General features: G+C 39.6%; 2 protein-coding genes across 3 annotated transcripts in view; both read left to right on the top strand.

Annotated features, from left to right (window-relative positions):
• The window catches only part of CRIM1 (cysteine rich transmembrane BMP regulator 1), a 202,739-nt gene extending 198,661 nt beyond the window's left edge, over positions 1-4,078 (top strand). The window contains exon 17 of the mRNA XM_068404398.1: positions 1,166-4,078. Within this exon, the coding sequence (XP_068260499.1) occupies positions 1,166-1,342 (177 nt within the window). The 3' untranslated portion in view covers positions 1,343-4,078. The remainder of the gene's footprint in view (positions 1-1,165) is intronic.
• Positions 4,079-5,921: 1,843 nt separating this feature from the next.
• FEZ2 (fasciculation and elongation protein zeta 2) overlaps positions 5,922-13,932 on the top strand; it is a 28,341-nt gene continuing 20,330 nt past the window's right edge. For both annotated transcript variants that reach the window (XM_068399634.1, XM_068399627.1), the window contains exons 1-4: positions 5,922-6,199; positions 7,863-7,971; positions 11,130-11,246; positions 12,615-12,759. In XM_068399634.1, the coding sequence (XP_068255735.1) occupies positions 5,967-6,199; positions 7,863-7,971; positions 11,130-11,246; positions 12,615-12,759 (604 nt within the window). In that variant the 5' untranslated portion in view covers positions 5,922-5,966. The remainder of the gene's footprint in view (positions 6,200-7,862; positions 7,972-11,129; positions 11,247-12,614; positions 12,760-13,932) is intronic.

The following is a 13,932-nucleotide window of genomic DNA, read 5'->3' as shown; positions in this document are numbered from 1 at the left end:
AAGCCTGCTATGTGACAAAATGGTTGAAGTTGAAGTGAAAAATCACAACTTTCTAACTGTGGAACTATAAGCAATAATTCTATGTATTTTTTTACTTATGAAACATCATTTTCCTTAAATACTTCTATTGCTGAAACATTTTTTCAGTGTCACCCATCCATATGCTAAGAAAGCTCACTTTAAACCACATAGAGATTCAATGCAAGACCATGGATATGCTGAAACTCAGATGCCTTGTGAGGGTCTTTGTCATAAATGTAGGTTTCTTTTAAGGTTTCTTCAACTAGGTGTCACTCATTAGTTTCTCCTATTCCTTGCTGGATGACTGATTGTTCTTAGTAACACATTTTGGCAAGCCTGTTTTGGCTTATGTTCTTTCTGTTCAAAATAGTCCAGCTATTCAATAAAGAACAGATCAGTAACTGTGCTTAAATCATATCAATACCAAAATAAAGATTATAGAAAAGATTTTTAAAATTACAGGTGGACTGCTACTGTTTAGCTCTGATTCCATTAACATCAGTGAACCTCAGGACTTCTTTGATCATCCAGTCCACAGGCTTTTGAAGAGCCAAATGTAAAACATTTTGTAATAAAGTTTTCTAACAAATATGTGGGAAAAAAAAACTTTTTGTCATAAGGGTTACTGAATGTACATTTTTAGTAATAAAAGTCCTTCTGGTTTAAGTCTTGGAAAAAGAAGCTACATCAGTGGAAACTGGAATTTTTAAGATTTGTAGCATGCTTATAGTATGAGTATTGTCACTAACTTCATATGTATCCACAATGTGTGCTTACTGCCTGTCCTCCTTCATGCTTAGCCCATAAACATTTAAGGTAGTTTGCACCCAGCATTTGTTTCACCTTCCTCTCAGCTGCAGAATCTTTCAGTTGAAGGATTCTCAAACAGAGGGGGACAGTAAGACTGGATATGGGAATACCAGAGCTCCATTCAGAAGATGAAAGGTGGTGATTCAGAAGAGGGTGTTAGTCTGTTACTGTGCCTGGCATAAATCTTTGCCAAGTTTAGCAAAAGTCCGGACTCTTTCATTGATGATTTGATTTTGTTTTGTGCTTATGGACTTGAACCATAATAATTTTTTTCATTATGAATGGAATACAAAGATTTTTTAACTGATTCAATATTCCCTTTCTGTTTTAACAGCCTTCTTGCCTAAACAATCAACTGGTCTATGTGGACTGCAAGAAAGGTACCATGGTCCAGGTGGACAGTTCTCAGAGGATGCTAAGAATTGCAGACCCAGATTCAAGATACAGTGGATTTTACAGCATGCAGAAACAGAACAACCTACAGGCAGATAATTTCTATCAAACAGTTTGAAGAATTGCACCCTTACCAAGGATTTAAGAACGAGAGAGAGAGAGAGAGAGAGACTAAGTCTGCTATTAAAATAAAACTAGAATTGTGCACTTGCTTAGTGGATTGTATTGGATTTGTGACTACATGTACAGCTCTAAGACCTTACTGGGATGAGCTCTGACTCCTGCAATGTGCCAGAAAAAGCATTCCCACTTTTCCTTGAGATAACTGACCAAGTGTTTTCTTAGAACCAAAGTTTTAAAACTTGTTAAGATGTATTTGCTTGTAACATAGCTATAGAGGTTTTTTGGGAGGGGGAATCAGGGGCTAGGGGTAGGCAATGAGGTAAAAAGAAGCTTCAGAGAAGAAAAGCTGGTCATGCTTGGCTGGAGAAGAAAATGAATAAAGAATAGTGCCGAGCAGCAGGGTAGTGGTTTTTCTTGTTGCTCTGGAATTGCATCTGTTGCAGCGAAGCCTAACCCCAGGTGAAAAAAATATGAAAAGGCCTGATTTTTTTTTTTCCCAGCTGTTGCTACAGTAATATACTCCTAGAACAGAATTTGTCACATCACAGATGTGGTGTAGCTGCAAATATTTTTCTATATGATGAGAAGCTGCAGTAGTTAATGAAATAGCAAGGAAAAGGTTATAGCAGAAAATAAAGGGTGGGTTTATTAAGGATGTATAAAATTATACATTGTGCTGCTTTTTGTTTTTATTTTTGTTTTCTTCAAAGCTGATTGGCTAGATTAGCCAGACTTCGGCAGAGTTAGCAAATGACTGAGGCCTAAGTAATTCCTGATATGAGCACTGGATCTTTTGACAGCAGTATTGAAGGAAGGAAGGAAAAGTCAAGAACACCATGCAGTTCCAGGGGCTTTTGTTTGTTTGTTTTGTCTGTTGTGGTTTTTGTTTTGTTATTTTGTATCAATCTCTGGTTGTTCATACAGGAGAAGGAAAAATATTTTTGTTGGACAAAGCTCTTCCTCACAAGAGAGTAAAAAAAGAGACTGTTTTAAGGTTGTTTTTTTTCCTGTTGATATTCTTATTTACTGGTATGCAGATTTAGAAACTACTTCCATGCTAGGAAGCTGCTTAATTTTAATTGTGTATTACTCAAGCACCTTTTTTGAAGCTCAGAAAAAAAAAGGAGATCATGCTTCTTTAAACTTTAGCATTATAGGAATATTTATGTAAATATAATTATGCTAAAAACAACAAAAAGTATTTGTATGTTTGTGTGTATATATATGTATATACAAATGCATGTAGGTATACATAGGTATACATATGTGCATGTGTATATACACTATACATATATATACTGTATATATAAAACACTATGTATACAGTATATATTTTTCCTATTTTTTTTCTTGTTGAATGTATTTTTACCTGAGAGAGATTTTACCCAGAGCAGAAGCAGATAAACAGGCATTCCATATCAATGCTTAATCGCTTGTGAGTTTAGGAAAGACAAGAAAAGAGCATCTCATTCTACCTACAGTTTGATTTGATTTGGAAGTGTTTGTGTGCGTGCGCGCGTGTGTGTGTGTGCACTCTTGTGTTTGCGTGTGTACAGTACGTGCACGATTATAGCAGTAAGCGTTGCTCTTGCTACTTGCTACATTTCAGGGTGTTTCTTATTTTTCTTTTCCTGCTTAGCCTTAAAAAGGCTTTTTAATGAATGCATTGGCTAGAGACACTGATGACAATATACATGCAGCACTAATCAGCTCCACAGAATAACACCACGGCTCCTGGATTTTCTTTTTTTTTTTTTTCTTTCTTCTTATTTTCTTTTTTTTTTTCAAACAATTGTTTGAAACAACTACTGGAATATTGTCCACATTAAGCTGGAAGTTTGTTGTAGCTTGCCTCATTTATAACTCTGACTGTATAATACAATGTTAACTTTCCAAACAGGTCTTGGCACTTTTATACTAATTACCCATTTGTGCATTGTGTTTTTTCTTTTACAAATGCTTGTCATAAGAGACACAGATACCCAGTATGCTTAATGTGAAAAGAAAATGTATTTTTTGTAAAGGAACTCTCAAGTATTGTTGTAAATACTTGGTCAGAGGTTGCTGAACTTTAAAACTGAAAAAAAATACCTAATTTATTATTATAATGACCTAATTTATTAATCTGAAGATTAACAATTTTTTTGTTTTAGAATATCAAAAAGGTGTTCTAGCTGTTTGCATCAAAGAAAAAAATAGGTGTATCATTAAGGGTCAACATTTTTTCTGCTTATATAACTTCAGTTTCCAACCACCAATAAGAAAAGATGTAGTCTCCCCAGTGTTTTGTACTCAATCTGATATTGAAATGGAGATGTTTCTGTCCAGTAACTACAAAGATTTTGTCAAGACAAAACATCCATTCGTTGCATAAGAGTAAGCAGTCTTTATCCAGAAATTGTAAATGCTTGCTTTTGTTTTACAATCAAGGCCATATTCTGAAAATATTAGCAGGATATAGGACATGGTGTAAAATGTTTTTTATTATTATTATTTTATTATTATTTTAAAGATAAGATTTATCCTATGTGCTGTATCCATTACACTCTTTTACTTTGGTTCCTGTTGTGCTCTTGTAAGAGAAATGCAGATAATAATTTTCTGAAAACTAGATGCATATGTGGCACTTGGAGTGCACTGCGGTTCAGCAGATTGCTTGTTTACTTTTTTAACTGTAAGGCGGTTTCTTGTAATTTGGCTCTTGGCAGCACAATAAAAAATTTTAAACCTATCGATGCGTATTTTCTTAAATGTTCATATTTATTACTTCCATACATCGGCCCTTGAAACATTAGTTTATATCTTGATATTATGGTGAGTTTGTTTTTCCTGGGTAGGAATTCATATTATTGTCATGCAGACCTTAGATCAGAACAGTGCAGAAAATACTGTGGGTAAAGAACAGTTTGCAGTTACAGAACATGCTGGGTTTTACACTACAGAATTTTCATATTAGAGGGATTTGTGGAATTCCAAATAGTTTCAGCATCCAGTGAAGAGCAATCTCTCAAATACAAAGTTAGGCCTTTGCCCTGCCATCGAGTCCATCTGTCATATCTGTCGAGAAGCCATAATCAATCACATGGGGCTGTGAGATGAGGTCCTATAGAAAGTGTGTTGGAATCAGAATTTGCACTTCAAGGACTTCCTGAGCCACAGATCATTCATTTACCTATTAGCTTAAATATTGTTTTCTTCTGTTATTTTGTAAATGAATGGACTTGATGCAAAGTTCTGGTATGTAACTTCCTGAGGCAAGGAGTTTTCCAGCTTAACTACTTGCTGTGTGAAAAACTGCCTCCTTTTCTTTCTTTGAACCTACCCCTTGATGGTTTCATTTGGCATCCCTTACTTTCTGCATTCAAAGCAGCACTGGATCAGTGTAACTGACTTCGACTAGGACAGATCGGTATTTTTCTGCATCCCTTTACATTTGTATGTGCTGAATTTCCAGTAATTTCCTCTCCCTCTCTAGTTACCTGTTCCAGCATTTTTGCTCCTTCCCAAGACTATGGCTGTGGAAGACTATGTCTTCTAGAAGAGCTTCTTCAAATTCTGCCTGTGGACGTCTTTTTCATCAGAATGGAACAGAAAACATCATTGCGCTGATGTTTAAACAATGGCGCATCCACATTTGAACACTCGAAGCAGTCCTGGCCTCCTTTGCCCCAGTCCCAGTGTCAAAAAGGATCATATTTGGAATGCCTGTGTATACTTGCGTTTGTCAGCTTGAAAAAGCTGTAACTGAGTAGGATAGGATGAAAGTCTTTAAATTACCTCAGTGGCACGCAGATGGTTTACAGGGAATTAATTTTCCACTGTGTTTCATTCCAAACATCAAGTAGGAAGTACGAAAAGAAACTCAAAGCAGGCTCAAACAAGTTCAAGAAGTTAAGCAGGAAAATTCCTGCTGTGTACTTTGGGATATCAGAAGTTTACAGTGGCTCGAAGTACTAGATAAAAAAAGCCCATCGTAAGTTATCACACGTAAGGGCACAACATAAAGCTAGCGAAGGATAGGCATTGGGAGTGACTGTGCTAATAAGAACCAAGTATCTCCAAAACAAGTTTTATACTGGCTAGGTGGCTGAATCGAGGGGAAAACAATAGTCCAAAAGCCACCCATCCCCAGGTGACCAGCTTCCAATGAAACTATTAAAAATAGTCCTCCTTCCCCTTTCACCTCCCCGGTGAACTGCCCCTAGTCGCTGCCTCTAAAGCACCTGCCTCCGGCCCGCGGAGCGGCCGGGAGCGCTGCTCCCTGCCACGGCTGAGCCCTGCTCGCTCCTTGCCCCGCAAGCGGCGCCAGGGCCGCGCCGGTTCCCGCTCAGCCACAGCCCCACGCCGCGCCCGCCACCCGCCTCCCCGTGCTCCGGTCCGAGGGAGGCCGGGGGGTGCCCAGGCCAGCTCGCCTGGGCGCTGCCGCGGGAGAGCCGCCTGCCGTGGGGCGTGGCCGCTCCCACCGCCCCCGACTCCGCGGCCCTCGGGCAGCCCCGTGCCGTCACACGCCCCGCCCCTGCCCACCCCCTCCCCGAGCTGCGGGAGGCGCCGGGAGCGCGCACCGCCGGGAGCCGCGGGCGGGGGCGCGCAGCCCGGCGTCTCCAGCTGCGGTGGCAGCTATGGCGGCGGCGGCCTCGCAGCGAGACCCGGGGGACTGGCAGGACTTCTCGGGCTTTCAGCCCTCCGCGGGGAGCGGTCCCGAGGCTGTCCGCGACAAAGGCGGCTGGGGCGGTGGGGATTTGGGGGCGAAGTTGTCCCTCTTCTTTGAGCCCCCGCAGGCCCGGGCTGGCGGCGGCGAGAGCCGCGTTCCGCTGCGGCCCCTGACGGAACAGAGCGCCCTGCAGGACGACGAGTGAGTGCAGGCCCGGGGGGGGGAGGCGGGGGGAGGGAGCGGCGGTGGCGGCTGGGTCGCCCGAGGAGGAGGCCTGGCCCGGCCCGGCCCGGCCCGGCCTGAGCGGACAGCCGGGGTGGCGGTGCGGGGCAGGGTGCGGAGACGGGGGGGACGCGGGCCCCGCCGTCCGCTAGCCCAGCCCTGCGAGAGCGCTGCCCTTGGGCCTCCCTCTCCCTCGGTGCCGGCAGGGCGGGTGGGCTGCGGGAGCGGAGGCCTTTCCCCACCCGCGGGACTGTAGCTGGGAGCCGCCGGTCCCGGAGCCGGGGGCAGGCGCGGATGTTCCGCGGGGGCGGCCGGGGCGCCGGCGCTGGTTTGACATCGAGCCTTTTGGTTGTATTTCCTTGAGCGCTAGGGAAGCGTGTGCGTGTGTGTGTGCGCATCCCAGCGCCTCCCACCGCCGGAGCTGTTCTGAAAGGCAAAGTGGCCGAGGGTAGTGTTTGTTTGGCTTCTTGGGACATGCCCGCTGGTTCAGTGTTTGAAATGAACGCGGAAAGTACAACAGAACCTCAGTTGCAGCTGTGATAATTGTTTTTTCCCCTGAGCAATAGAGCCTTTCTGATCTATGCTGCCTTCCTGCATTTAACATTATTTTACAAGTATTTATACTTGTTATTTTACAGTAAATTTCAGTCAGCTTGTTTTGATTAAAAATACTGCAGTTTTTATTTTACTTTGAGGTAACTAAATGGTACGTCTTATTCTAAGAGAAGGAAAACAAAACCTGTTAGCAAAAGGCTAGATATCTATGGTGTAAACAGTGAGGTAAGTTCAGAGAACCATGAATCAGAGACGTGCAGTGATGAGGCTCTGCCTGCCCTTCTGTGTCTGGCTCAGCCGTTCCTCTGACCTCCTCTGAACCTAGCCAGGCAACCACTCCAAACACGCACCCACAGCGCAGCACTGAGAGGTAGGGTTTGTTAGCTGACTTGAGGCAGCAGCCTGCTAGCAGGGCTGCTCTGTTTCAACATCTGAACTGGTATACCAGAATAGGGCTGCACATGCAAGCCGCCAGCACAGCCAGAGAGGCTGGACACTGTAGACACAATTAATTAAGATCAACTGTAGACAAGAGTGGTGGGCTGAGCTCAGCAAGAGTACTTCTGAATAAAACAGAATTCTTGCAGAATTTTAGTATAACTTGTGAGTGTTCATTATTCTGTGATAAATGGAAAGAACGAAAAAAAAATATTTGTCTCAGAATTTGCTGCTCAGCCTTTGCTAATTTCTGATTTTAATGTGCAAAAGGCAAGGAAGACAGGAACAACACTAGGAAAGGAATTTATAGCTGAGCTCAAATTTCATTAAAGGAAGGACTCATCCACCCCCCAAAAAGATTTTGAGTATGGTTGTATAATTAGTAATGGAGCTGTCTCTTCATCGCATTGTTTTATTTCACCACTGTGCGTACATTGTTGGTTTAAAAAGGGAAATAAATTATGTTTATCAAAAAACGTTTTCTCTTAGCTTCAAAACATTATAAAAATATTGTCAGTAACTTGTAGATGAATAGGGAGGAAAAAATAGCTGTTGATAGAAATATATTATAATTACAAATATGTTTACTGCTGATCAGTTGCTGCTTGTTTTAAGGGCTGCATTTTTGTTCCTTTATTCCTCTCTCCAGGATTTGGAATGCTTTGACTGATAATTATGGTAACGTAATGCCTGTTGACTGGAAATCTTCCCACACCAGAGCTTTGCACTTGCCAACACTGAATCTTTCAGAAAAGGGGGTAAGTTCTGATCAGCAGAAATACCCTCTTTGGATGGCAGGGGGTTGGAACTAGATGATTTTTAAGGTCCCTTCCAGCCCAAATCATTCTATGATCTTTTATACTCAGCAGGGAAACAAAACAATTTGCATTTGTATAAAAGAGTGTTGTTATTAAATGGCTTAAAATATTTTTAGTGCTTGGTATTATACATGAGAGGTTTTTAAAAATGAAAAAATCAAACAACCATTGATGTATGTTTGCATCTCCTTGGGTTGGAATAATTCAGGGTTAGTTTTAAATGGATGTTCATTAGAGCCAGAACATGACAGAAAAAATTGAAAATTGAGGAAGTGTTTCACATAGAATCTTTCTACTGTCTGTTTCGTGTTGAACGCTATTCTGGGTAAGGGAGGAAAAGAGGCAGGAGTATTCTGATTTAGTAAATCCAGTGTGGACTTTTTTTAAGTTCATCTCATTCTCCAGTCAGGTGGAGACTAAAGTGGCTTCTTTTAAAGGAAAGATGACCCAGAAGACACTGAAGTGCAAAAGTGTGTTTTGTTTTGTTTTTCTTATTTGACAAGTAGAATAGTTGTCTGGGAAGGGAGCAGGGAATGAAGAGCTTCAGAGAGGTTTATAGAAAGGGTTGTCCTTTGATCTTCTTAAAAGTGGATTAAAACGCTTCAGGAAGAAAAGCTAGGAAGAATTCCCATCTCGCAGGTCTTCTGAGGAAACGAGTGGCCTATCTTTTAAACATAGTGAATTTCAGTTCTGTTGTAAAAATATCTCTGTGTGTAACCTGAGAATAGGTTAATGCTTTGACTTCTGCCATCCATTATATAATCCACAGGTACTTTTTACTGTGACAGGAACAAAGGTTGTTCTGCTGAAGAGGATACTTTGAGGTTCTACAGGGGAAGATGGCAATTTGGAACTCACTTTCTTGATTTCAGTCTGATGATTATCCCTGGAATTTGACATGTGTTCATTCTAATTGTTATTAGAGTATTTGTTCAGATTTTCTAAGTGGTTTTAGAGTGATTAAATCCTTACTTTTAAAGTAAAAAGACTTAAAACCCCCCATGCTGTGACCTTGTTGTGTGACTGAAAAATGGACTGGAAGACTGATGGATTTCTCGATAAGGAACTAGGTACAATATAAAAAAAAAAAAGTTTCATATAGTTTTTTAAAATTCTTTGCAGGAAGTTATGAAGGAACTACATAAAAAGTATGAAGTGGTGTTGCTGGATTAGAAAGAATCTTAGATATGCTGCCAGGAGAGGGAAAATCAGTTTATGGATTAAACATCTCTCAAGCTTTTTCAGCTTTCACTCCACCTGGCATTCCTTTTGATGTGTAAAGCCCATCTGTTTGGGAACATTTGTCATACTTTTTGCCTCTTCTCTGTGTTTCAGCAGTATTTCTGGATATGTGACAGATCATATGGACCAGCAAGTAGCTTGTTTTTAGCTTTCTTACAATGAATAATAACAGCTAAGCAACGCCTCGTTGATGCGTTTGATACTAATAATATGCTGTTGGACTTGTGCTTAAAGTATTTCTCTTCCTGTCTGAGTAAGAAAAAAATGTGAGGTGAATGAGGCTGATTCATCTAATCTTTGTTGCTTCACATCACAGATCCGTGAACACTTACACAGCTATGACGGTGACAGAAGTAGTTGGGTGGAAGTGTTGTACAGGGGTAAAAGGAACAGGATTGCGCAATTGCTTATTTGTTATATTTTTGTTAGATTACTTTTAAACAGGTTATTCCCTGGTAGGAGTGTGAGGACAGAAACAGGCATGAAGTGTGGCTGGGTAGAAGGCCACGTGATCCTTTTGCCATCAGATGTTTTAGGTGGTTTATTAGCCTAAATTATCAGAATATATTCTGATAGTCTCTCAAAATGTTGTTTCTGGAGATGTCAGGAGTGGAAGCTGACCTCCTTCTAGATAAACTGTTACCCTTGCTTACTATTCCATAGTTGCCATAATCCTATATACATAGAATAACATTTGAGGACTGCAGGTGTTAAAGAATGTCGAAACTGGGATGTATCTGTATGGTAGATGAAAGATACTCTTAGTGGAGCCCTGTCACTGGAATTCAGATTCTGGAAAAAGTGGACATTTGACTTCATTCTGATGGCTGGAAAAATACAAATTGTATGTTGTCCCCTATAGACTATACTGATAATCTGGGGATATCAGTAACATCTTCAAAATGAGTCTGAAAGCTATTAAGTTTTCTGAAGAAGCTAGGAAAATTGGAGGAATTACAGCAAAAATTGAAAACTGATATGGTGAGACCAAGGACTTTAAACAGCTAGTCGTAATGCTTGTAAATTAGTCCAAAGATCAGTTAAAGCAATTGAGCTCAAAATGTCAAAGGTTGGGGGGTTGCAGCTTTTGGGGGCTGGAGGTTTTTCTAGGTTGGTTTGGATGGAATCCAGTAACGGACAAAGTGCAGAAAAAGCAAACAACTCTGTAAATAAACTAGAATATATCACTGAGTAAAATACATCTGACTGATTAATGAGGGGACTTAAATCTTATCTTTTACTATATGTACATCTTTGGTTTTGAAGGATAAGTGTAGTTTGATAGTATATGTGGAGGAACAGCATTACTTCTGTTTGTTTTTGAAAAGACCCCGAGATATTCAACAATATATTTTTAGAATAATCTGGGGTCATAGCCATGTTTTGTTTTTTAAAACAACTTTTTTCATATCTTTTATTATGTGAAAAAGTAGAACTATAAAAGCACGTTAAATAACAGATTTGTGCAATGTTTTTACCCCACACTGACAAATGTCTATCATCATTTAAGATTTAAATATCTACACTGGACTGACTGCTTTCCGTGCAGGTATCTGCATGACATTGTGTATATGGTCTTTGTATACTGGGGGTATTTAAAGAGTTTAAAGACTGACAGCCATTTTAACTGTCTCCAATTGCAGTTTTGATTTCAGTTGTTAAGGTACTTAAGTTTCCAGGTATTTGACAGCAAAAATCATTGATTGCGTTATTGTGGGCAAGGAATCTGTTTCATTCCTAAAATTCAACATTAGTTCCGCTTTTGTTTTTTTTAATATGTATACATGTATTTTATATATGTATACACACACAAATGTGTATGTATGTATATGAATACACATTTTCACGCTTTCTAGGTAAATGATAACTTGAACCTTGACCTGTCAGATGACGAAGAGCTGAGAGAACAGTTGGATATGCATTCTATCATTGTTTCCTGCATCAATGATGAACCACTCTTCACAGCAGAGCAGGTAAAGTGTTCAGCAAAGACAGTGTTGTTGGTGTAGTATTTTGTTTTAGTCTGTATTTTTTGTTCTTCTTCCTCACTGTTTGCCATAGCTAAGCTTCTTGATAGTTCTTTATTTAGGGTTGTAATAATGTGTGAGATACTACTACATCATTCAGATTTGAAAAGTATTCCAATGCTTCAAGTGAGGTTGATAGTCCAGGGTCTTTGAAATCTTTATACATTCCTTACTGTGAATTATTCAGAAATACTACTAAATTAAATTATGTGTTAAGAAGCAAAAATATTTTCAGAATGTTGGTGATACTGTACAGTTTGAGGTTTTCCAGCATGACTGTACGGCCATTTGTATCTTCACATGGCTTTGTGGTTAGGAAGAATTATTTGAAGTTTTTGCCTAATGTAAGAGCAGTTCAACAGTTCAGCTACTAAGCTTTCAAATCACTTACTGTCTAAAGGCTTCTGTTCCAAATCCATGGATTTACTTAAGTTATCTTGAAAATTGCCCTTCTGAGTAGGGTTAATGACTGTCCGTTAAGATCCTGCTTTAGTAACCAAATGCGAGAATGTATTTTCTTGTTTAAATGGTTACCTGTGAACTCTGATGAACATGGTTATTAAGAGTACGAGAGACAGGATTACTTGAACTGCCTCAGCTCTTTTTTACTGTGAGGTGGATCTCTGCAATGTCTACAGCCTTTAAACATGCAAAAGTTGATGTGTTATTTATTCAGCTTTTCAGTCAATAATTTAGCCTCTTGAAATATGGTCATTTCTGTACTGCAGAGTAAAGTCTTTATGCACAGGATTTCTGTTCTCCTACTTCCTGTCTGGCTCAGATCTTACACCCAGGGGTGCAAATCAGCTTTAGGTTATGATGGATCAGTTCGTGAAACTTCTTATAAGCACAGTAGATTTTCAGAGCTGGTTTTTTTTTTGCTTAGAGAAGTGTAGTGAAATGGGTGTTGGAAGGTAATTGATTTTTGTTGTTGTTTTGTTTTCTTTCAACCAAATACTTGGGAATAATATTCGTGCTCACTCTTTAGTTCAGTCCTCTTAAGCAGAACCACGTGTACCTTTATGTAGAAATAACTGTGTAGTTTCAACACATTGCTTGTTATGAGGTCATCAATTTACCTTGAAAAGGTAGGCTAGTTCTCAAGAGAGCAAGGATGGGGAGGAAATGTCAGTATGATTTTGTTGATTCTCCTCAGTCCAGTCTTGGTACTTGTTTCATCCAGACGCATCTTCGCTGACTGAAAGTAAAAAAAAAAAAAAAAAAAAACCTTAAGCTTTTAACAGCTTTGGTTCAAGTTGCAGGCTGTTTCTCTTTGTGCAGGAGGGTTTTTATAAGGGTTTTCATTTTTTGAAGGTGATTGAAGAAATAGAGGAAATGATGCAGGAATCACCTGATCCAGAAGATGATGAAACACCCACCCAATCAGATCGACTCTCTATACTTTCCCAGGAAATTCAGACACTCAAGAGATCCAGTACAAACAACAGCTATGAAGAGAGTAAGTGATATTTATTTAGTATCTTGCTATCTTGCTCTTATGCTTACTGAAAATAGTTTAAAGGGTAAGTTTGCCATGTGTTTGATTTATAGCAAGTCCTTCTTATGAAATATATGCATTCAAAAATATTTTCAAAATGCCCTGAAAGAATAAACTAGATGTAGAACATAAATAGAAGACTTATCTTTGTCAGCTTTCATAACTTAGAATAAAAATAAAACTTCATAGAATTTCAAATTAAAGCAAATATGCTGAAGCTTGATTCTCTGGAATGAGGTCCCTTCATAGGTAAAGTCTGATCATTTTTATTAAACTTTATTAATTTCTGTATTTTAAAGTGAGACACTTCCTTGAAGTCAGTACACTGTGTTTAAGAAGATTAGCTAAAGCTCTTGAAAGCTATGCAGTAAATAAAGAAAATGGTGTTTCTTTGGTACTGGTTCAGTCACTACAACATACCTTGATACACAGTAACACAAAAATAAGGCGACTGTTGCCTTTTTTTCCCACAAGGATCTGGCATATTTTTCTCTCCTGCCCTTCCATTCCTCTTCAAAATCTTAAAAGTCAAAAAAACCTTTGTATCTTCTTCTACGCAAATGAAATCATCTATAAAAAAGAAAAAGAGAAATTACATGTGACGTTTAATTGTAGTAGGTTGAATTGTATGTAAAAGAAACCTGTGATTAATCAGTTTCATGATGGAAATTTGTTTCATCTGCGTATTTCTCAAAATCAATTCTAGAAGGTGATAGGAACACAAAAAATATTTGCTAGACGATCCTTCTACTTCAGTGCCTCTTACAAGGTTTGGTGCTTTCTTTCCTGTAGTCTGGGTCAGCAATATGAATTCTGTAGAACATTCAGAAAACTGGCTGACTTTTTGTGACATGACTTAGAGTTTCTGCTACACTTCAGATTTATGGAGGAGATTCCATTTTCATGGTTGGACTCTTAGCTGTCTCAACACATAAATTTCAGGAATATGAAAGCAAAGTGTATCCTGCTCAGCAGGGCTTGCTGCTTTTCTGACAGTTCCATACGTCCTTAGGTTTGGAGCTAATCAAGCTTACTTGGTATTTCATATCATATTTATTTTGCTTTGCTTCAGGAGTTCATCTTGCCTGTTGCATCTTTATGGTTTAAAGGTCAGCCTTGACCAAATGATGCCTT

Source organism: Nyctibius grandis, chromosome 1 (assembly GCF_013368605.1).
Source record: "Nyctibius grandis isolate bNycGra1 chromosome 1, bNycGra1.pri, whole genome shotgun sequence".
Taxonomy (NCBI): domain Eukaryota; kingdom Metazoa; phylum Chordata; class Aves; order Nyctibiiformes; family Nyctibiidae; genus Nyctibius; species Nyctibius grandis.
Note: the sequence above shows the minus strand (reverse complement) of the source record. Positions and strands in the feature narration are given on the sequence as shown.